A 24,100-nucleotide genomic window follows, 5' to 3' on the forward strand; every position below is an offset into this window, starting at 1 on the left:
TTGCAGCAAATAGAGGCTGTTAAAAAGGGCATTGATGAGTCCGACGATCCAAAGCTTCAAATGCAAACAGCAGAAAGCTTAAACACTATACTAGGTATACTTTAAAACAGAATAGAAAAACAAGTAAATTGTTAGTGCGTAAAAACTACAGGTATAATATAGATTATACAAAGTTGTTCAATATAGCAATGTTGTTGAGTTGGAATGTGTTGGAAAGTGTAAATGGCACAAATTATTCTGTTGGCATTGTTTTTTGTTACTGGCTTTTTTTTATTAAGAAACTTATCACAATTGTTTAAAGATTTGATTTATTTTATTTAATAAGAAGCTGTCTTTGTTTATAGAGCAATATACACTGCCAGCGATCAACATTTACAAAATCTTGCTCTTTGGAGAAAAATCTACATAATCTAATTACGAGCACCTGACAACTGTGCAGCAAGCAACGCCCCACCTCCGCCCCTAAAACAAAAAGAGTAAGCGGAAATTGAAAACGATACGGTAGAGCGCAAGTGGAGGCCGCACCCACAAACACTGAGCCACAATGCATTTAAGCGCCGACATTTCTAGTGCCTTGCAGCAAATAGAGGCTGTTAAAAAGGGCATTGATGAGTCCGACGATCCAAAGCTTCAAATGCAAACAGCAGAAAGCTTAAACACTATACTAGGTATACTGACGGATCCAGTATTTCGTACTATTGGCCATGTACAGGAATCGCTTTTTGAGCTGGGAATACAACTCGGACAACATCCGTCCATGCTGCCCAACGACTTTGACGTAGATGTTTCGGGTAATTTGGTGCTCAGCCTTAATGGCGGCGAGGTAATGTATGATTCCTCTGCGCCAGCAAGCCCCGACAAGTCCACATCCACAGGTGAATTGGACGCACGTCCCCAGACGGCAACTGGTGCAGATCTGTATGCCACGGACTATGCGCAAATCCAGGCCATTGAGCTGGTCAATGATGGCACTGGCCTTGGATTTGGCATCATTGGTGCACGTAACTCTGGCGTGATAGTAAAGACCATACTACCGGGCGGCGTGGCGGATCGTGATGGTCGCCTGCGTTCTGGTGATCACATACTGCAGATTGGAGAGGTTAATCTGCACGAGATGGTGTCCGAGCAGGTCGCTGCTGTGCTGCGGCAATCAGGCACACATGTACGCCTTGTTGTGGTGCGTCCGATTGAACAGAGTCTGCCAACACCGCAATATGCTTTAGAACCGGGTACGGCTGTGGTGCCCACTCGCGTCCTGGTCGATCCCGCCGAACTAGAACGGTATCTTATTTCCACTGGGTATCCGGAAATTTTTGGCGAGAGCTCGACGGCGTCTACCCCGCAAACTACCACAGAAGACGATCGCTTTATTTATCGCGGCGAGACTTCCCTTCTTATAGACCCCAGCATAGATTTGGAAGAGTTGCTGGCGCTGCCTGAGACAGAAAAATTGCAAGTGGAGCTGAAAAAGGACGCCAATGGTCTGGGCATTACCATAGCTGGCTACGTGTGCGAAAAAGAAGAGCTTTCGGGGATTTTTGTTAAGAGTGTTTCGCCTGGATCTGCTGCTGACCTTAGCGGGCGCATTCGCGTTAATGATCGCATCATCGAGGTGGATGGCCAGTCACTGCAAGGTTATTCCAATCACCAGGCTGTCGAGCTGCTGAAGAAGTCTGGCCAGGTGGTGAATTTGCGGTTGGAGCGTTACTTACGTGGTCCCAAGTACGAGCAACTGCAGCAGGCCATAGCCGCTAATGCTAATGAGAAAATACCAGTGAGCGCACCAGGCACGCCATCACGCGCTCCCATTCCGACGCCACTTTGTACGACATCCAGCAATATAACTTCAACCAAGGAGTTGGAGAATGAGAATGAACCACTGCCAGCCCCTGAAGGCTTTATAGTAACTACGCCACCCTCCAGTTCGCTGGCTACCACCACAACGCTGAACAGCTTTGGCGCTGGCAAGCAGCTCGTTGCTGTACGGGACTCACTTGACGGGACTCCCAAAATTATCCCCACGGAATTAGTGCAGCGGGAACTGGCGGATAAGCCGGAGGTCAGTGATCCCAATTTAATATAAGCTTAAATTCAATCTTTCATATCTTTATAGTCTGCTGTACACGCCAAGAACGTCAGTCTGATTTCACGCCATAAGTATTATACGGAGCCAGACCTCACCGAGGATATGGAGTTGGAGATTGTGCGCAAATGGCAAAAGATTGTTGGCGCAGACATGGAAGTTATTGTGGCGCAGATCAAAAAGTTTGCCGTGGGTGGCTTGGGCATCTCGCTAGAGGGCACGGTGGATGTTGAAGGTGGACGCGAAGTTCGTCCGCATCATTATATACGATCAATACTACCAGATGGTCCCGTAGGTGTCAATGGCGTATTGCGCTCCGGAGATGAGCTACTGGAGGTTAATAGTGAGCGACTGTTGGGTATGAACCATCTGGAAGTTGTGGCCATTTTGAAGGAGCTGCCACTCGATGTGCGCATGGTGTGTGGCCGCAGTAAGATAAGCACACTGTTGCCTTTTTCCGACGATACGCTGAAGAAGCTTAGCAACAACTTTGAGAATCTGTTGCCAGCCACAGACCGTCTGGTGAAGGCCAAGTCCGATGGCAGTTTGGCCACTGCTGGGTCTGTTGCAGATGGAGATTCCGTGGCAGCTGCGGCCAACTCGTTCAACAAGCTGAAGTCTCGCTCATTAGAGCCATTGACAGGATTGGCCATGTGGTCTTCGCAGCCGCAGATCATAGAACTAATAAAAGGTGATCGTGGCTTGGGTTTCTCCATACTGGATTATCAGGATCCTTTGGATTCCAATGATACGCTAATTGTTATACGTTCTTTGGTACCCGGCGGTGTAGCGCAACAGGATGGGAGGCTCATACCCGGCGATCGTTTACTGTTTGTCAATTCTATTAACTTAGAAAATGCTTCATTGGATCAGGCAGTGCAGGCGCTAAAGGGTGCACCCAAGGGAGTTGTGCGTATAGGCGTAGCCAAGCCCTTGCCCATGACAGATAATTCGTTGAAGGCCTGTAGTAATGCCAGCACCACCAGCGAGGAGACGCTTGATCCACAGCAATCGCCACCAGCGCTGCCCACAGCAGCACCGCCAACGGTAATCAAAGGCGTCGAGCCTGATCTGATACCCGACTGGCGCAATTAGATTGTTATACCGTTAACAAATGAATTATTTATGTTATGCATGTTTAGTAGCACCAAATGTGTTGGCCCAATTCGTAAACATTCCATACGGACGGCGGCATTTCAAGCCTTGCAATAATACCCCCTGCCCATTAGTATTAGTCATAGTATTAGAACGTGAGAATTTAATGTACTTAATGCTAAATAAATTATGCAATTCGTTTACAAAAGTTCGTATATACACAGTGATGCATTGAGTATCCTCGGAATGACTAAGGAGCTGGCGTAGCTATTTCACTCTGTTTAGTTGTCTTTCTATCCGCATGTAGTTGCGCCTGCTAAGTACACGATCTCGTGCGTAGCTCACGAGATAGCTGAGTACGCCCAGCACAAAGCTAAATGCCTCGAACTTCATAAAGTTGCGCTGCTCTATGAGCGCAACTCGATCGCAGCTTTTGGTCACAGTTTCTCCACTTTTGCAGCGCAACACTTCCTTGTAGTGTGTGTGTATACAGACTCCTAGACTGCGGCTGACTAATTCGAATTCAGAGCATGGATGACATTCCTTCACTACTGTGTACGGCTCGTGTTTCCAGCAATTTGTTGTAGAGTTGTTTTCTATGATGAATTGTTGACCACGGCGACGCATCTGATTACCGTCAGCAGCATAACGGGATTCGATGATGAGCACAAGTATGGTAACCACAGTAAGGGCTCCGAGTCCCAACAGCATATGATGTCTTTGGCAATTTTCCAGCATTTTGTTCGCTTTTATTTAAGAGTAAATGTTAGTTTCTTATGTGGTGATTTGCACACAAATCACAGCTGTTGCCTCTACACAAATGGATGACAGTGTGTTGCTTGCAAACTGGATGCAGCAATTTGGAAAATTTCAGTGAGTTGGTTCACAAAGGAAACAGTTATGTCTGAATAACATCCAATCTTAAGAAACTTGATGTTAAGTTTGATTTTCGATTTTAAAAAATGTTGTTATATAAAACTGGAGTACAAGCTTTATGATATGTAAACAATAGCAATGTTTAAGCCGATAGCTATCGATATATCAGGCTGTTTACGAAGAAGTAAAAGGAACGGAGACCAAAACAATTACGAAGATAAGCGTATAGAGAAACGTGGAAAATTTATGAAAACCTGTGAAAATTGTGTGGTGCGCATTGAAAATGGTTCTGCGATCGGGAATCATAATTCCATTTCAATTTCGCGACACCAAGAAGTTGCTTATGATTGGCGTGCCCGAGGAAAATCGAAATTTAAACATATGGGACCTAAAGAATGTTGGTAAGGGGCGGCAGGCAACACCTGCATATTTATACTCAACCAACTGCACATGCAAATACCTATGGGTATTCTGGATTAGAAAAGCCGTTCCAATTCGGCTTTTAGTTACTAACGGCCTGTATTTATTTTGTTTACAGTACGTGCCGCCTTTGGAATATACAATTTCGAGTTTCGCAACAAGAAAATAGGCTTTAACATACCTGATGAGCTGCTGCTACATTACCTGGCCCAAAGACATGACCTCACAAATTTCGTTATAGAAATTAGTCAAGGTAAATATGTAAATAGTGCTATATGTACGTAGAACTATGTAAGTTGATCGCGTTTTATAGTAGCGTTTAAGCTTTTAACCTCTTTGGAAAACAAACATACATGCATATTGTATATATATTTACATATGTATGTACTTATATCAATAAACTAGATAAAACTGTGTATATAGACGCGGCAACCGTTAACGTGCTTTTGCTTGTAAGTCTCTGCTAGTTCACGTTGTAATAAAACCCACATTGAAAATGCTTCCTCTTGCAGCGCTAGACGATGGCCATGCCAAGGAGCTGCTCTCTTACGAGCCCTCCTGCTCGATGGCGGCATTGAAGCAACAGCAGCAGCAGCAGCAACAACAGCAACATCATATTTCACATACGCATCAGCACCATGTGCCACTGCCACAGCGGTCGAACGAAAGCGGCAGTCACGCCCATGAGTATGTGTCTGGCTCAACCGCATGTCCGACCTCACAGCCCAATTCACCAGCGTTAGGAGTGTGCAATGAGCCCGTGGACTCGCCTCTAGAGCATACAAACAACTCCAGCTCAGATCATGCGGATGTTACACAAAAGCTGCGACTCACACAAGCTTATGCAGAGCGCACACCCGAATCGCTTACACAATCGATAGATCCCATGGACATAATACCCAAAGCTGAGGCTGAAAATGAGGCAGAGCGAGCGGCGCGTGCTGCACGCTACCAAGCACGAGAGCAGCAGCATCAACACCAACATCAACAACAGCATCAACAGCAACAACAGACACAAACAATGCAGCATGCGCTACCAAGCCAACCGTTCTTTTCCAATTATACTCACAGTTTGCCGCCAATGAATGCACCAACTACCTCACAACAACCGCCTTACACACCTGGTCTGATGAGTCGTTTTAGAAGTGAGCTAATTAATTAGAAAAATACTTGAAATTATGCTGAGCGCAACTTTCTTTATGCCTTACAGAGCGCGGAGAGCGTATGTCCAAAGACCAAAAGGAATTGTATGTGAAGTTCTTTGAGGATAACCCCTGCATGCTTTCGAACCATCGACGACACGACGGCCTTACCGAACCATTGTGGGCTAAGTTGTCGCACCTGCTGAATAGTGTGCCACAAGGAGCTGTGAAGAATGTGGAGGATTGGAAGCAGAACATTCGATGCCTGGCGCTATCGCATATTTATGTACACACGCTACAATTCCAAGCTGAGCATGTCGGAAACAAGTGATCCCAAGAACTTTAAGCCGCTAACGGCCACGGACCAAAAGGCATATGCCATGTGGACAAGTCACAAGCACATTGTGCCGCCAGACTACGAGAAAATGGACATGTTTGTGCCGCTGGACGAAAGCACAACCGCAACTAATAGCTACGACTACTAGAAAACCAGTGCAACTGTTATTAATGATTTGTACTTTAACTAATGCTAAGCGATAAATACATTAATCTAAGCCAAACAAAAAATGCAGTGTGAGGTGTTTCTATACAACTAGCACATAAGCTTGATTTGTAAATTTTTATATTAAATGCAATTTATTTTCTTTGCAGTTTGCGAAGCTGCACTCGAAAAGTATGCGCTGCATCCGCAGTGTCGCTGCGGTGATGAGAAGCTAATCAACGATTCACCAACGCCTGAAGAACCCACAAACTTGTGCCAGAACAACAGTGTGATTGAGGTCGCGCCTTCCACAACAGCAATGCCGCTGCCCAGCTGCGATGACGATGACCAGGAGAGCCTTGCCAAGGGCAGCAATGGTACGGGCTCAGCTGAGCTGGGTATGCCTGCCTACGAGGCGTGTTCACCGAAAATGGATTATGACACGCAAGACGAGATGCCGGACTCGCCGCACTCGGAGCAACAACAGCGCATGGAACATGGACTAGGAGCACCATTGTCACTGCAAGCGCCGACCTTACATCACCAGCATTTGCAACAGCATGCCGAGGAGCAGCAACAGTTGCTGCACGAACGCATACAGCATGAGTTTATGTTGCAACAGCAACAACAGCATCATCACTTGCAACAGCAGCAGCAACAACACTTGCAGCAACAGCAGCAACATCTGGCGTTGTTGCAACAACAAGAGCATCAACTAACACAACAAACCTAACAACAACAGCAGCAACAAGGTGTTAATATAGCCATGGCAACAACAGGAGCCAACAGCATCAGACGTGAGTTAATTATCTGAAATACTGAACAAGCCTCTTATTAATAAATTATTAATTCTACAGAGCGCAAGGAGCGCATGTCTAAACGACAGAAAGAGCTCTACGTGCACTTTCTGCAGCAGCATCAGTTTATACAAAACCACAGACGCAATGATCCGCTGCTGGATCCCTACTGGCTAAAGCTGGCAAATCTGCTGAACGCCATGCCTGGTGCAGTTAAGCACGTAACCGAGTGGAAGCAGACCTTTGACAATTGGCGCTATCGCATATTTCTGTATGCGCGCTACAATTCAAAGCTGCAGGACGAGGACGCACAAAATCCACGCAACTTTAAGCCACTGACACGCACAGATAAGCAAGCCTACAGCATGTGGATACGCAACCCAGATACTGCGCCACCGGACTTGGACAAAATGCGCAATGTATTCTGCAATCTTGATGAAAGCACAACGCATCAAGATTAACAACGAAGGTGCTCAAGCAAATTGCCATTATTATAGATTTAAGTAATGGTGTTATCTTTATTTGTTCGTGTTGACTTTGTACGTATGTGTTTTGTTTTTAGCTACAATGCATTTCCCTTTTTGTTTTATTTTTCTTTTTGTATATATAACTAATATAAAACTTTTGAATACTGTTGAGATGTTGATGTAGAATGTAAATATTATAGGGAGTCAACTGTGTGACTGTCATAAATGGTCAGAAAGCCAACAATCTGGAGACACTCTGATATTAATGGTAGGAACATAGATCTTATCCTTTGGGTAAAGAACCTTGAACTTAAGCTAACATGCATTGCAAGAATTTAAAGTTGACAAACTCCTTTCGATTTCATCGGTGCAGTGACAACATGCTGGGCTTGTCTTGTTTATATAGCTACGTATTTATATTTTTGTGAATGATATATACTTCCCTATCGGTGTAGCCAATATCAAGATCTAGACACCTACGTTTGCATGTGGCGTAGCCATGTACAGTTCTTATGCGTTGATTAATTTGCCGCCTGGGGCATACAGCATCCAATCTGTGGGTACTTGTCACACGAGCTACGCTTGCTGCTCCGGTTGCTGCTGCTCGAAACTAATCCAGCTATCATTAATTAACTGTTCAATCAAATCCGATACGCTCAAAGCTGTCGACTGTTGATTTTTCGACTTGAGCTCTTTTGGTTACCTTGCAAAAAAGGGTAATAAGTTCATCTTAAATACATGAACAGTTTGCCTTTATTTACAACATATACATATAATAATAATAAGCTGATTGGTTACAGCAGCAATTTAAAAATCGTGTTTATAAATAAATAACTTGTATAACATAAATTAATAACTTAAGCAAGTGCTGCTTGGCAAACTGCTTTGGTATTCATCCATAGACTTCTGTAGCTGCAACTCTTATCTCGGCGTCGTCCGATGCCAATTGCCATTACTAATAAAGATAAATGAATGTGCGCTCATTAGAAATATTCCAAAGGCATTGAGCTAGCTGTGTTGTTTGCCTGAGTATATTGGCTTGCGGTCTGTGTTTGCGACTCTCAGATACATATGTCTATAATATGTCATGTTGTATCTGTTGCATATCTCTTGCATTCAGTCAAGCGTTCAAGATCAATATTGGCGATATATTAGCATATGGCTCACCTCTCTCGTGCCGTAGCTGTAGGCCGTGCTGCTCAGCTGGGTGGCAGTGGATTTCATAAATTATGACAGGTAGCGCATAACAATAGTTAAGCTCGCTAGCCGTCAAACGGTTCATGCATAAAACATTAGGTAATCTTATATAGAGCACAGGGTAAGTGCACTCCAGTCAAAGGACGTTTAAAAATGTGTTATTGCAAAATTGAGTGTTAAAATTGGATTGTTCCATAGCTCATAAATTAGATTGTCACTTTCAATGGCTTGCAATATTACCATCAGATTAGCGTGTCGCGCAAAATTCTCCCACACTTTCCAACTCAAGATTTTTGGCAAGCTATATAGACTACAGCTGTTGCTGGCAGCGGTGGCTGCCACTTGTACGTCGAGCAAAATCATCAGATTAATCATAAATACAAGCGAGTAGCAGCAGCAACCAAAAACAAAAAATACAGAAAATGCTGTAAGAAACGATAAAAAATACCATAAAAGATCTGATTGAGATCTTTTGTAAGACCAGTTTTGTCCATGCCCGCCTTCGAAGCACCAAGCACAAAAGCAACTTGTCAAGCCACAACGTTTGGAGCAGACATTGCTGTTGATTTAGCTCTTGGAACAAATACATAATTGCAAAAACTTGTGTATGCTAATCGATCGTCCGTTTGATTGATATGGCTTTTTAATTGTATTTACATTTTAATTATGGCAGTTTAAGTGCCCTGTACCTGGACCCGAAGTTGAAATTCAACTAAAGCCAAATCGTTTATCCAAATATGCACCCCAACTTAATCCCATAAAGTCCATACAATTGTGAATGAGGAAATTAAATGCGCACATTAATCTTGCAAAATGATGCGTGAAATTTCATTGAAACAACAAACTCATAAAATTTGCGTATTAAATTAGCAAATTAACTCGAACTTTGGTGTACACCTACCCATACCGTAGTATTTAATACGCATTCATTGAATTAGTTGTATTGCCCTTTATAAGTGCATGCTAATTAACTTAAAATAATGCCTAAAAAGTGTTTACAATTATTTATTGAAAACAATATATGTATGTAAATGGCAAGCTGTTTTCTGTATGCTAATTAATCGGTATATAGCATATCGAACATGTCGCTTAAGTAAATACTTATGTATAATGTGTTTGGGTGCAGTTCTTAACAGGTACAGTGGACATTCATGCTAATGAAACAGTTAAAAAACTTTCAATTTTATGCTTGACTTTGGCATGAAATGAATTAAACTAAAAGAATCCAAAGAGCTCTTAAGCCGATTGGACAAAATAAATTGAATAATCTTAATTTGTTATATATAGATACCATAAATAACCAGAATTCTATGAATTCTAATTTGCACTTAATGTTGGTTAAGAGAGTTCACTGTACCTATACACAAATACTAATATGCAAATATATTTGCTGATGTTTTATTGACAGACTGCTCATATAATGAAGCAATTAAAGTCTGACACTTTGATAAGCTGTTTTGCAGCAAACAAGATAAGAGACCATTGGCATATAAAAGATATCAAATTTTTGCTAGCCTTCGGCAATAATTTCAGCGTACGCGCGTGGTAAATGCTTTTTACTCCAAGTAGACTCACTTTCAATGTCGCTCACGTAGGGCAATAAGACTGAACAGAGGCCTCTGGCTATCCCAAAATACACATTTAGGCTTTTAAATAGAGGTCAGGGCTGTCCACACATACACAGACATTCTCATGTATGTATGCATGTATTTATAAATGACAACTGGACATTGCTCTCCAGCAGTTTGGCATCCTGTCTGATTTATGGCTTATTAGCATATTTAATGCAATACATAATTGTAATTGTATTTCAATTTGATTAAAAATAAATTTGGCATAAGCAAATTAATAAGTTTATAATTACTTTATACATTTTGTAATGATGTCCAGCCGGAAGCTGCCCTAGCAACCATTTACTTATATAGGAAAACTCGCTTTGGCAACAATGAAAACTCCAAGCCAACTCCAACAACAAAAACAACAAAAAAGAAATAAAATCTACAGCCGAGCGGGCAGTTGTCGGCCGTCATTCGGCTCGCAGTCGTGCTGCGCCAAAACCAGCTGATGAACAGCAAACAGCGCAGTCGACGCTGTCGGGAGACCTGAGACTCGAGACCTGAGACTTTGTGCTGATGCTACCACATTTGCTGCTTTTAGTGTGGCCCGTGTCTCCAATGTGTTTTGTCACGCTTTAAGCGCTGCCCTCGGTAACATTTGTACAGATCGTCCCAACAACATAACTACATACAGCAACAACAACTTCAAGAGCAGCAGCAGCAACGAGCAAATAAATCAAGCAATGTATGTGCAGTGTACACAGATGATGCAAATGGTTGTGCTTTTAATTATGACAATCTCATTTATCTACACTTCAAGTGTTGTTCTAAGTGTCGTGCAATTTAAAAAGAATCTAAAAAGAGCGAGTACTAAAATTTGTTCGTAAAAAAAACAAAAGACTCAGGCAACAAACTTGCGTGCAGCTATGCAGCATCGCCTGTGGGCAGGCCACAGCCCAGTTTAACCCCAAAATAACCACAGAGAGAACAAAAAAAAAACAGAAAAACAATAAAACATGTACACAACACTCAAAAGCTGTCACAGCTGTGTTAAATTTATTCAAATAAATAAATCAATTCGTTGCAGCGCCTGAAAGGGAGGCGTTCTTGCTGTTGTTGCACGCACAGCGCGTTTAGCAAATTTGTCAAAATACAATTTTAGCCAAACTACTATGCAATAATAAATTTTTGTTAACGCCTCAAAACAATTTGCTGCATAAATCAAAACGTCACCAAAGTGCCAAACTCAACTCAAAGGGGAAATGCTAGACACACACACACGTAATAATTACTCAACAAAAAAAATAATAATAAAAATATGTATTCACATAGTTGTGCATACATAGTTAGCTGTAGTTAAACGCCTCTTTAATAACAACAACATTGAAATTAGCTTTGAGAGTCTCATACTTGAGAGTTGGGCGCTGCGGTTATGTGTCCGGAAATACTTACTTAGCTAAAGTTATAGATAATTGCGGGTACCCACAATGAGTATTAGTTTTAGTTTTGTGTGCCTGCGTTTAGTGGTAGTGCAGCTCATAAACTTCTTAATAACACGGCGGCTTATGTTCAATTAGAGAAATGAAGTGAGTCGTTAAGTGGCCAATAAATTTGCTAGATTATTATTGTATATAAAAAAGTTGTTGGCTGCATGCAAATCGAGAACGAGTGACTGCCTAACGGAATTAATTAGCGCGAGCCAAACTCATCCAAACCTAAACTAGTTAAGCTAGAATGTAAAGCGAGCTCTTAGCAATCAACTCTTTAGTCCACTTAAGGTTGAAACAAGTCAAGTTACTCCTTAGAATACTCGTACTTAGTCTTTGGCCACATTTGCACGTACGCCCCACACACACACACACAGTAAACTTCTGAAGTTTTGCTTGTCTCTTGTTGTTTTGGCTATAAAGACTTTTAGAAATTTACGATGTCAACTATCTTGGCAGCGTCGGCACTTGAAATGCAAGGCATGTGCGCACATTTGGCTGTGTTTGCGACACTGAAAGACCAAAACATAAATTCAGCGACCTAAACCAATTTAAAATTACTCGCACTTTTAATTTAAAAGCAAGTGAGCGCAACGCCACGACCAAAAACAAAAATTGTCATTTAAATTGTTATTTACGCGAGGCGACGTCAACGCCAACGCCAGCGGCTACACAAAAATTGTTTCGAAAAAAAGTTTGACTAGGTCAGTTTACTATGTGGTGACTCCGCCGGAGCGGTTTATTATCAGCTGTCATTTTGTGGCGAAGATCTATTTACGAGCATTTGCAATTGAGACTGCAAATCGACAGCGTCATCAATGCAAACAACAATCGACTCAATCTGATTAACTGCGCCACATTCACTATGCCATTTTAGTGGTGGCATGGGAGGGGAGTGGCTCCCCATTTCCATGCGATGCGACAGCAGTCCAGTTTGCTTGCATAATAAGCGCTCAGTTCACTTGATACTTGACTTAATATTGTCGCATTGAGGCGATCTACACGCGTCATCGTCATCGTCACTCAATATGCAACACCAAGAGACAATGGCACACTCGTCTACAATTACCAAACCACAAAGATCAGGGGACTTGTATTTATTGTTGAGACAGACTGCAATTGAAGTTGAAGTTGATGGCGTTCGTAACGAAATTTCTGTCAATCTGAGCGTTTCCATAACTGACACTAGACACACTAGATACGAGACACTAGCAGCTGTGCTTAACTACTACAAACTAATAACAATTATTATAAACATCTTAAATAGAGGACAACTACAAAACGACTTACACATATGTGCAACCGCAACAACAGCGACAACGACCCTCAGAGGCTCAGAGCGACTGCGTTTCAATTGAGAAACATTTATATTTATAGCATACAAATTTATGCGCTCAATTATATAAATTAATTATTAAAAAACGCAACAAACATTCATTTCGCATATTTGCAGCAAGAGCAGCTACAAAGTTTAAGCAACATTCATCAAAGTTTTAAGTTACAAAATGGTGAGTATTTAACCAATATACAACCTTATTTATCAGCATATGTATGGTATATGGGTAGCTAATTATATATGTAAATGCCAAAAGCGTGTGTGCGATCTGGCAGTGCACGCCGTTTCTCACACTCGCTTAAGGAATCGAAATATTTAATAAAGCACACGATCTGATTAAATTTGGTATAAAACCACAAACAAAATATGGCATATCAACAAAATTTCACATACCGCGTGCGCATAAATCTCATTAAAAAGTCCAGCACGAACTTTTCGAACAATGCAACGGAGAATACTAATTATAATTTGTAGCTTACTGCTGATATCATTTATTTGGGGATTGCTTGCAGGCGCTACTCAATATATATTAACCAAATGCTTGTATGCATGCTAGCTTCAGTCCGATTTTGTCCGATTTTAGTAGTGAGTATGCAACAGTCGAGCAGTGCCTATATGCGCAGCATTCTTAATTAATTTTCTTGCTTCTCTTGCTTTGAGGCAGTTCACAAAGGCAATGACACACAATTCTGGTTGTTGTTGTTGTTGCTTTTGTTGTTGTAATTGGTGTGGTTATTGTTGTGGCATCACTCTCAATTGTTAGTCATGTTCTTACATTTGTTTGATATGCCGTAAAACCGCACTGCGAAAGTTTGTCGGCAATACGTTTTATTGGCTATGCTGCAAGTTTGTGGCCTGAGTCTTTTGCATTGTACTGAACTTGCTGCTGCTGTTGTGCGCACCGGAAATTTGATGTGCTCTTGGTGAAATCAGCTTCATTAGAAGTAATTGTCAAACAAGCAAGCAACAAATAACATTTATGCAACATCATTCGAGTAATTAATGTGTCTTTGGCTGTTCTTATTAAATTTTAGCCCGCAGATGTTGCTTGCCAAGTGATATGCAATTTATTAAGTCAAATAACTTCCTCAAAATATACAAATCGTTAACTGTTTGTGGTCGTTGAGCAATTTGTTGTCGACAATTAATTTCAAAATGATTTTGAAATAGATTTTAATTTATGAGACGCTTCGCACTCCTATCTAAATGCCATTAATATGGCTAAGCCGCAATGTCAGCCAATTTGTCAGTCAATTAAGAGTTGGCAGCAGCAGCTGCATATATGCAACAAAGATTTCATTAATACGCTTGAGGGCAGCAATTAGTTACCCTAAATTAGGTTTGTGATTGGATTTTCATATGTTTTACACATTTTCAAAATTTACGCTTAGATAATTATACGAATTCGCGCATGAAATGCATATTTTATGCAAAATTTGCAAATCGCACAAGAGAATTATGCAAATTGCTAGTTGAGTTGTTTGTTTACAAACATGCTCGGCTCTGGGCTCACCTTAAATCAATAAAGCGACCAAATCAAATGCAACTATTGAGACTGCTCTGGCCGTAAAGTTAACGGTAGCACATTGACCTCTTGGCCAGCAACAGGGAGATGACGATATGGACACGCTCAGCTTAGCTACGGTTGAGCTATTGTCTTGTTGAGTTGTGAGTTGTATGCAGTTCAATTTACTTATTTATTTACGATTTTGTTTATTTAGTGTGCAACAGAAATTCCAGACAGACGTCGAAAAGTTCAAAATAGTTAAGTGCCTGACAGGCATTAAGTTTAACTTTTTGTGTTAACGGTACCACAGTTAACTTGCAATGGCCCGCAAACCATTGATTAGGAGCTGAAGTTGCAGTCGTAGCTGCGTTGCTGATTTATGATTAGCGCCCCGTTATAGTTAGCCCCACAAAGAGTCTTGGCTGCTGCTGCCCTACTCGAAAATGCAAGTTATTATGTTTTGAAGGTTTTTCTGTATTTTCGAAACGGTCACGCCTCCAAATACCACAAATTCAATGAGACCCCCCTTTGAATGCTATCGCCAGAGCCAATCAGACGAGCAACTCACTGTTTAGAAATACCAAGCTTAAAATATATTTTGCAATTTATTGCAGTTAATTTACAAATGCTGCTGCATCGGCTGCTGTAGGTCTGTATTTCGACTTGCGCGTAATTAAATTTCAAAACGCCCCTTGCATGTTAGCCTAAAAGGAGTGCGAAAAAAGGTCAAGTTCGTCGGCATTAGAACCAGCATTGAGCTGTCATTGAACCACGCAAAATCATTTTAAATATGTACACAATTTCATTGACCTCTATGGGGCAGGTCTTAAATACATATAATTGAAATCAACATGCTGTCTATTTATTTTATTTAATTCATTTTTGCTATTAAATTTCGCTTAATCGCACTGATTGACTCCCACGTATTGTGTTTGACTTTTGGCTTTGCAAATCGTTTTCGGTTGTGGCTGAAATTTTTGAAGGCATTAGCTAGCAATATGCATATTGATTGTTGCTTATTATTCTTTTGTTAAACAAATAAGCAGTTGTTTGCAATTTTTGTTTGCTGCTTACGATGAATGAAAGCCTTAAATAGCCTGGGAACAAGCTGGCAATTAATCAAAGTGCATAAGCATTTTAATATTTTGCAAAATGTTTTTCTTCGGCTGTTCAGCTGTTCAGCTGTCCATCTGTCTATCCGAAATTTGAGAACAACATTTCGACATTCGACAAATTTAAATGCCTTGCATTCGAAAATCGAAAACGAAACGAAAACCAATTCATGCCAATCAACTATCATAACTCAAGCATCAACACCATCTTCAAGCAGACAACATTCAAAAACGTGTGCGCTCAAATGCCGCACAAGGTTGAAAGCGAGTCGCGAGCGTTTTGGCTTGAAATCGAAATTGAAATCGCTGACGAGGAAGCTGGGCACTTGTATGGCAGAATGCGAGCAATGCAACTGTAAGAGATCGACAAGCCCAAAGGCGATCGAACGCCAACAAATGTTTCAGCTGCCAAAACATGAAACAAGTTTGCGCCTTCAAATTGGCCAACAATAAGCTGTGACAAACGAGCCAAGATAAATGAAACCAACTAGTACAGCTAGAAAATGTTTTCAGTTTTCGTATTTTGGCTCAAAAGCCGTGTCAAAATTTAACGCTAGCTTAAGTCAAGCATGAGCTGCAGCAGCTTAGCAGCAACAGTAGCAGTGTGGGGGCGATGTGTCATGTTGCGGTTGCCGTTGCCGTTGCCACAAGGCCGCTGTTATAGTGCGCTAATTGTTGCCTGCAATGAGCGACAATTTGTCAAGCCTTGAACTTCTCGCTGTGCAGCGCAGCATTGAATGAAGACGCTGCTGCTCTAGTGGAGGCTAGGCTTGGCTTGAGACTTGATGCTTAGTATGCAAAGGCTGGCGCTGTAATTACCTGATACGCTTCGCCAGCTCGCAGCTGTTAGTTCAGAGCTTGCGCCTAAGCAGATGAAGTCATTTTGTTAAGCCCTCTAGACTGCGCTGCTCGATTTCAGTTGTATTAAAGTAAATGTGCTTCAGCCGAAGGTTAGTCAGTCCGCGAATCAGCTGTGCCTGAAGAACACGTCTTGAATGCTGCTCAGCGAGCTGCCGGATGTCTTCTTGAGCGCTGCGAATACCGATTAACATGTAAATTTAATGACCACGTACATAAGGTTACTAGAACCCAAGATTTATAGGCGATAATTTGATTTTGACGAGTTCATAGCACACCCACCACAACTAAATATATATGGTGTGTATATATATATATTGCTGGCAAATCTGTAAGCAGACATTTCCTGTTATGTCATAGTGCTAGTACCTTATTTATGCTCAGCAAGCACGGCGGATATTCATGTACATAATAGCGACTATGACTTGACAAACTCTGTTTGATATATCTTTATAATGACAAGTTTAAATTATGCACTCTGTCTTTGAAAGCGAAAGGCAGTAGCAAGTTTAAGGCATAACTAAAATATTGTGAAACATGCTTGCAAAAATGATGATCAAGATAAAGAGTATGTATTTAAATTTAGCTAAATTAACATTGACTGAAAACGTAATAAACTTTGAATAAAACGTAAATTTCTTAAAATTATCATAATTTTCTAAGAATGATAAAACGTTTAAAGTAGTCCAATTAACTGTATATTTATTTGTTTCTCATTCAAAAGCCAATTTTAAATCAAAATTTTATTTCTCATTTCATTTCTAATTTCTTTATTTTCATATATGGTTATTTATTAAGCTAACATGTTGTATATTTATTTGTTTGTCATGCAAAAGCGACATTTTTAAGCCAATTTTAAATCAGAATTTGATTCCTCGCACTTTTTATTCATATTTAGTTATTTATTAAGTTATTATACTGACTATTTATTTGTTTGTCATGCGAAAGCGAAATTTCTAAGCCATTTTAAATCAGAATTTGGTACCTCGATTTCAAATTCATATTTAGTTGTTCATTAAATTAACATACTGTATATTTATTTTTTTGTCATGCAAATGCGAAATTTCCAATCCAATTTCAAATCAAAATTTGATTCCTCACACTTCATATTCATATTTAATTATTTACTGAGTTATTATACTGTATCTTTTTTTGTATGTCATACAAAAGTGAAATATTTAAGCCAATGTTAAGTCTGGTTCGATTTCTCAGACTCTTAATAATGCTTATTCAATTATATATTATATTATTAGTAAATCAACAACAGCACTTATTATTAAATACAAATAAATCTTAATATCTAAAAAATAAAAATAGTTAAGGGAGTAACAACAGTATAAATAAACTAGTCAGACGCAACTCTTTTTGAGACTTTGAACAAAATATATTACTTAAATAGTATAATTAAAATAATAGCTAAAACTAAGTTCTCTGCATATTAAGATAACGTCTTTATAAAGTAATATGAAAATTGAATGCAAGCCTTAATGAGTTAGGTATGTACTAGATAGATAAGTGAAGATAGATATTTATAAGTAAACACAAAATTTTCAATTAAACTTCAGTTCCATTAGTATCTCACATATTGGGAGCGTGCACTGTATTTTTTATTCACAATAATTCGCAATTTTAAAATACGCATTATATAAAAATCAATACACCAACCATAGAGATAAGAAAAATAATAAAGACCCAAATATAAAAATAAAAAAAAATGTAGCAATCGTTCACTGCTTTTCAATAAAGTATTTGACTGAAAGACTATATATCTTTAATGTTAATGATTCAAACTGAAAAAATAAGAAAAAAAAATTTAAAAGTAAAAAAAAAAGATAATAGAAAAGAGAGATAAAAAATAAGAGAAAATAATGATAAAAAATTAGAAAAAAAAAAAAAAATAAAAAAAAAAAAAAAAAAATGATAAAAAAAAATTAATAAGAAAATATAAAAAAAAATAAGAAAAAAAAAAAAAAAAAAAAAGAGATTACAGAACAATAGCATCTAAAAATAAAAAAAGCAGAAATAAAAATATCAAGAACTTCAAAATAAAACTGAGAATATATATATAATAATATATAAGAACCATATAAAAAACATATAAAAATACCAAAAAAAGAACAACCACATTCAATCCAGTAATTATGACCTATAAATAATTTTGCCATTCAATTTAATCAACATGCCAAACCCGCAATTTTTTAATATATTGTAATGACCATTCGAGAGGACGAATTCCCCAAATATACGAGCAATGACATTTCAATCAAAATTATAAGAATGCAAATCTAAAAGGCAGCCACGAATACAACACAACTCACAACAAACAAAAACATTAAGCCACGACCACAAAGTTTAGAACCAAAAGCATAGCAGATAAAATAAAAATAATAAATAAAAAGAGAAAAAACTAAAAAGAAGCATAAAAAAAAAAAAAAAAATTGGACCGAAAGTAAGACACAGCCCATACATAAGAAGCAGCAAAAAAGTTTAATTTTCAAAAATAAAAAAAAAAATAAGAAAAATTAAATAAAAAATAAGATAAAAATAAAAATAGATTTATAATATATATAGATAAAAAAAAAAAAAAAAAAAAAAAAAATTACAACAAATACAGGAACAACGCCAAAAAAAAAAAAAAAAAATGAACAACAACAAATATATATATATAGATAATATAGATACAAAAAAAAAATACAAAAAACAAAAACTAACACAACAAAGATGACGCAACAAAAACCATAAAACAGAAAAAAAAAATGCAAATGTTCTATAAACAAAAGTACAGCTTAGTAAAAAGACAGAAAAAAAGAACAAGAATAAAATAGCAACAACTAACAAGAAACAGAAAACCAAAGAAACAGAAATAGAAAAAAAGGAAAACAGACAAAAAAAAACACGACCATTAAAGACGCCATGCTTACATTGAAAAACAAAAAATAATAAAAAATTAAATAATAAATAAAATTTGGAATGCAGCAAAATAATAAAAAAATAAAAAAGAACAAAAACAAAAAACAAAACCGCAAAGTACTATAAAAATAAAACGAAAATGCAGAAAAAATTAAAAACGAAAAAAAAAATAATCTATAAATAATAGAATACGCACTAAAACTAAAGATCACGCATTAGAAAATAATAAATGAATTCACTTCTTCGTCAGTACCCTGTGTTCCTCCGAGAAAAAACAGCTTTGAAAACTGGAATGTACTAGTGCGCCATGTCCAGTTAACGTAAATAATCAATATAGTTTAATATAAATTGCAAAAAAATTAGTTAAAAGAGCAACAAGATTCACGCTGCAAACTTTGTGAACAAAAAAAAAAATGAAATGGAAAACAAAAAAAAACACGCCCAATTAGAACACGACGACCCCAGAGCACAGTCTAAAGCCAAGCAAAAATGAAACAGACTCCAATAAGGAACAGTTTACAGGCGTTAATATAATAGATGGAAATGTATAGTAGTGTCAAGAAGGAGTAAATCAATAAAAGGTAGCAGCCTGCCAAATAAAGCGATTCACAATCAGTATCTTAGGGTATCAAATTCAACCGAATCGGTACTTAAATATAAATAACCTTATCGAACAGAAATAATTCTGTAAATCATAATGAACGCCGAAGACTGCGACAATTACGACGCAGCTTATATGAAAATAAGTAAACAAGCACATTTTAAATAATAAACACATCGCGGTTAGCAGAATTAAAGACTATACAAATGTGCTAACGTCAGATCGAATATTTTCAATGTACGTCGTGGAGCTAAAGTAGTCTTTCAAAGTAAACATGGCCATTGTATTTGCCTCGGAAGTGACAAGACAGTCTCAGTCTCAACCGCAGTCGCAGTCGCAATCTCAGGCTATGTATCTGTCTCAAGCACTGATCATATTTTGAGTGGCTGGCCCATTGTTACACAATAATTTTTAGATGCCGTCATGCTACTTAACAACTTGTCTTGACAAACTGTTGCCTGCCTCAGTTGAAATCCAAGAAACAGGTCTGCGACAAGTGATTTTTGATTTACGCGCAATTTCTTGTAATTCAATCAAAAATTATACAAATATTTTCACTATAAAGAATTCGATTTAGCACAAATGCTGCCGCCGCGGGCTGCAGAAAACTTCAAAACTAAAAACATAATTAAACCGTTAGACTTCATGGCCAAGAGGCAGGCAACGTCGTAAAACGAAGCCGTAAATTAGACATGGCTTGATGGTCTTTTGGCAGCAGTTTGGCTAATCGATGGTCGCACTTACTACCATAGCCTATAGATATACACAAATTGTTAGTTAATATGCAAAGCTGTGTTTATAGCGTGTTTTTATTACACATTGCCTTGTGCAGTCATTAACGTTGTATAAAAAAAAAATAAAAAACGAGTGCAGTCTGGGCCTCCAACTCGGCATGAGTAGCTGTTAATTCAGCTTTGATGGGTGCACTATTAGCATATTATATATAACGAAAAACAATCACAAAGTACTTTCGTCTAAGCACTTAAATGTCAATAAAAAACTAAAACAGTGCGCATAAAAATAATAAAAACACGCTTAGTATTTATGTCGACCTTAGTCAGTTCTGACATTGTTTCAAGCCTTACAGTGGGGAGTGAAGTATGTAATGTTTAATTAGAAAGTTAAAAAAATATATAAAAAAAAATGAAAATAAATAAAGGATAGAGCATAACTATTGCAGTTTAATTACCATACAAATCCAGTCAATTATTTTTGGAAAATAATTGTAATCATAATTGTGTTATAATTATTTTATAAATAATCAATTAACAAAAACTAAGGGTAAAACATTAAATTAATAATTTAACATTAGTTTATTTATAAAATAAAATTCGCAATGATTATTTATTGTTAATCGTCAGATAACATTATTCAAATATGCAAATAATAAAATAAAAAACCATAATTTTAAATGAGATACTACAAACTTAATCAACAATTATTTTATGCTTTAGTGTAAAAAGTGTCGTTTTTGAATTTGAATTGCTTCATTATTTTAGTATTTATGAGCGATTAAACGTCAGATTTGCAGGCGTGTGCTAACTTCTGCTGCCCACTGTGCACGTGTGTGCATATTTATAGCTACAACTGCTTGTCTCGAAGCATGCTTACAAAATTTGCATCTGAATTACACTCGATGCGCATGAATCTCGAAAATAATTCAATCACTCATCCACCTACGTAAGAAAAATAAATTAAAGCCTTGCAGCTGGCAGCGATAAATTGGCTATATCTGGCTACATCTGTTATAGCAAAGCATTATTTTTTTCTAACAATATATATATTGACAAAAGCGCCGCCAATTGACAAATTGCCAAGCAGCGTATTTTGGCCAAGGAGAGCGCCGCTCTGGGTCGCTGTAAGCTTTGTAACTTGCAACTTGGGCGCGATAGTTAAGCTGATTTCAATGTGTAATGGCTCCTAATTGATCATTAGCTGCAAAAACACTTGAGCCGCAGTGACAATGTGCACAATGCATAAATAAATAATAAAAAGCTCATAAAACGCGCGCAGCTGAGCTTGCACTTAAATACAAAGTAATCAAATGAATTCAATAAAAAACAAACACTCGTGCCCCTTTTTACACATGACTGTGTAATTAATCAATAATAGCAAACCAATTAGCAAAGCAAACATTGTGCATAAGCAAAGACATACAGCATTCCATGTGCCAATAAATAAACAATTTTGGGCGAACAAACAATTTCTAATGGACGCTTATGCTTGTGCCTTACTATGTCAGTGCGTTGAGAAATTTTCTCAGCAAAACAATACAATAAACAATACAAATAAAAATAACAATAACAATCGCAGGGGAAATTATGACAAGCCGCAAACAATGCCAACACTTTGCGCTTGACATTGTTGCAACTTGTCAAGTAATTATAAAATTATTAAGCTTTCGCGTCGAATTGAGTTCAAGTGCGCGCAAAACCAAATCTGATTTCAAATTTGTGTTTTTGTTTGTTTTTTTTCAATTTCGGTCGTCGACTAAATAAAGCGTATTTAATTACAACACAGATGTTGCAAGCGCAAGCTATGGCAAAGCCAGTTGCCACAGCCACAACTAAATTTGCTTCTGTTGTTCTCGTTTGCTTCTAGCACTCAATTTGCCTGCTGCTAGTCATCTGCCTCGCCGCCTGCGGCCAAGCGATACGCGTGGACTGGGGCACCAACACTGGACCCATAGTGCCGCCAACGCCGCGCACCACGCCCGCACCGCCACGTGAGCCTTATCGCGCGCCTGCGCCCGTCTGGGAGGACCAAAGCAACGACATTCACAATCCCAACCCCTATGTGTAAGCAGCCCAATCAAATATCTCGCCTGCTCCAGCAGACTCTACACATTAATTTCACTTACAGCTATGTGCTGCCGCCGCCTTCACGTCCACGCACTTGGATCATACCCGCTGGCCCCTATGCGCCGACCAACTACAACAATCAGCCACCCAAGCGCAACTACGGCGCTCTGGTCAATGGGTCAGCGGCAGCGCCAGCGGGCAACGTGCTGACAGTGCCCGTGGCAGCCCTCGCTGCGCAATATGTGCCAGGAGTGGGCATCAAGTACACCGCCATCGTGCCCAGCAAGCAGCAGGGCAAATATAATGCCAAGACCAAGAAGTACAAGGCCTACGAGAAGGCCAAGTATGCGCCTTGGAACTATGTAAGACAATACGATAATCACAAGCGCTATCTGCGCTACTGATATGCCTCTATACCCCCTACTATATATGCCACTATGTATTTATACGAAGCTCTACTGTAACTGTAAACAAAACAAATTAAAGCTAAAAACAAAACCTTAACTTTACGCTTTTGACACTAATATATAAAAACGCATATTGCACAAGCGCCTACGCCCACACGCACTCCCACCTATCGCACAAATACAGACAGACAGACACACAGACATACACACTCATGTTCATGTCATAATCGCATGCATCATCTCGTTGCAGTTGCAGCTGCTGCCGCTCGAGGAGCAGGCGCTGCTTTGGCAGGCGGACGACAGCAGCCCAAGCAGCACGACTTTGGCGCCAAGCAGCAGCAGCAGCACCAGTCCCACCACCACCACAACAACCACTACAACAACAACAACAACAACGACAACATCAGCAACAGCAACAAACTCAACAACACAGCTGCCCACCGATGCCAGCTCAACGATTGCCAATTATAAGCTGGCACATGAGAAGAGCGCCTATCTGAAGAAGAAGAAGCTAAGCAAGCTGCTGGCCAAAATGAAATTGCAGGCCCAAAACTCGTTGGCCAAGTCCAGTTGAGCGGCCATCGATGGCTTTCAACTCTGAACTGATGCACAACTAAACAACATCAACAACAGCAGTTTTTTTATTAACAAAAAAAATACCAAGCTAATATTGCATTGCGAAATTTACTTTTAAGACTTGCGCCCCAAAATTTTGTAAATACAAGTACATAATAATAAATCGAATTAAAAACACTTTTGCAAAGACTCATGAGCATGCATGCCGGCGCGCCCACTGACAGCGGCAGCAAACGAAAGACTCTGGCAACGAACTTGCAAATTGCGTGCCAATGCAATGGCGCTAAATTGTGCTTTAATTGCCAGACAAATATGATTGCTGGCTACTGGAGCGGCTTTTCAGTGCCTGCGGGCAAATGCAGGCTGAGCAATTAGCCTGGCAATTAGTAAT

General features: G+C 39.1%; 5 protein-coding genes across 5 annotated transcripts; 4 read left to right on the forward strand and 1 right to left on the reverse strand.

Moving 5' to 3' along the window:
• The first annotated feature begins 102 nt into the window (after nt 1–102).
• LOC108600344 (patj homolog) lies at nt 103–3,203 on the forward strand. Its single transcript, XM_017987868.2, has 3 exons — nt 103–151; nt 345–2,059; nt 2,114–3,203. Exons 2-3 carry the CDS (start codon nt 545–547, stop codon nt 3,176–3,178), a joined length of 2,580 nt encoding a protein of 859 aa, XP_017843357.1. The 5' UTR covers nt 103–151; nt 345–544; the 3' UTR covers nt 3,179–3,203.
• Nucleotides 3,204–3,425: 222 nt separating this feature from the next.
• On the reverse strand, nt 3,426–3,994 carry LOC108600348 (protein JTB). The gene has a single exon (XM_017987871.2). The coding sequence runs from the start codon at nt 3,914–3,916 to the stop codon at nt 3,446–3,448; it is 471 nt and encodes a 156-aa protein (XP_017843360.2). The 5' UTR covers nt 3,917–3,994; the 3' UTR covers nt 3,426–3,445.
• A 286-nt stretch (nt 3,995–4,280) lies between these two features.
• On the forward strand, nt 4,281–7,466 carry LOC108598602 (PAX-interacting protein 1). Its single transcript, XM_017985297.2, is given in 4 exon segments — nt 4,281–4,455; nt 4,593–4,727; nt 6,268–6,894; nt 6,955–7,466. Coding segments are annotated over 4 exon segments (1,281 nt in total). The 5' UTR covers nt 4,281–4,337; the 3' UTR covers nt 7,356–7,466.
• Nucleotides 4,912–6,193, forward strand: LOC117134781 (putative mediator of RNA polymerase II transcription subunit 26). The gene is given in 4 exon segments (XM_033293544.1): nt 4,912–4,926; nt 4,987–5,619; nt 5,685–5,869; nt 5,871–6,193. Coding segments are annotated over 3 exon segments (996 nt in total). The 5' UTR covers nt 4,912–4,926; nt 4,987–5,039; the 3' UTR covers nt 6,102–6,193.
• Nucleotides 7,467–10,695: 3,229 nt separating the features above from the next.
• Nucleotides 10,696–23,862, forward strand: LOC108601020 (mushroom body large-type Kenyon cell-specific protein 1). Its single transcript, XM_017988894.2, has 5 exons — nt 10,696–10,859; nt 13,055–13,109; nt 22,527–22,723; nt 22,788–23,088; nt 23,384–23,862. Exons 2-5 carry the CDS (start codon nt 13,107–13,109, stop codon nt 23,705–23,707), a joined length of 825 nt encoding a protein of 274 aa, XP_017844383.1. The 5' UTR covers nt 10,696–10,859; nt 13,055–13,106; the 3' UTR covers nt 23,708–23,862.
• Nucleotides 23,863–24,100: the final 238 nt, after the last annotated feature.

Source organism: Drosophila busckii, chromosome 3L (assembly GCF_011750605.1).
Source record: "Drosophila busckii strain San Diego stock center, stock number 13000-0081.31 chromosome 3L, ASM1175060v1, whole genome shotgun sequence".
NCBI classification, from domain to species: Eukaryota; Metazoa; Arthropoda; class Insecta; order Diptera; family Drosophilidae; genus Drosophila; species Drosophila busckii.

Excerpts from the sequence above, each read along its gene's own strand:
- LOC108600348 (XM_017987871.2), bottom strand. The coding sequence starts at position 3,916 with ATGCTGGAAAATTGCCAAAGACATCATATGCTGTTGGGACTCGGAGCC.
- LOC108600344 (XM_017987868.2), top strand. The coding sequence starts at position 545 with ATGCATTTAAGCGCCGACATTTCTAGTGCCTTGCAGCAAATAGAGGCT. Across the intron at positions 2,060-2,113 it reads AACTGGCGGATAAGCCGGAG|TCTGCTGTACACGCCAAGAA; the intron begins GTCAGTGATCCC and ends ATATCTTTATAG.
- LOC108601020 (XM_017988894.2), top strand. Across the intron at positions 22,724-22,787 it reads CACAATCCCAACCCCTATGT|CTATGTGCTGCCGCCGCCTT; the intron begins GTAAGCAGCCCA and ends TTTCACTTACAG. Across the intron at positions 23,089-23,383 it reads AGTATGCGCCTTGGAACTAT|TTGCAGCTGCTGCCGCTCGA; the intron begins GTAAGACAATAC and ends ATCTCGTTGCAG.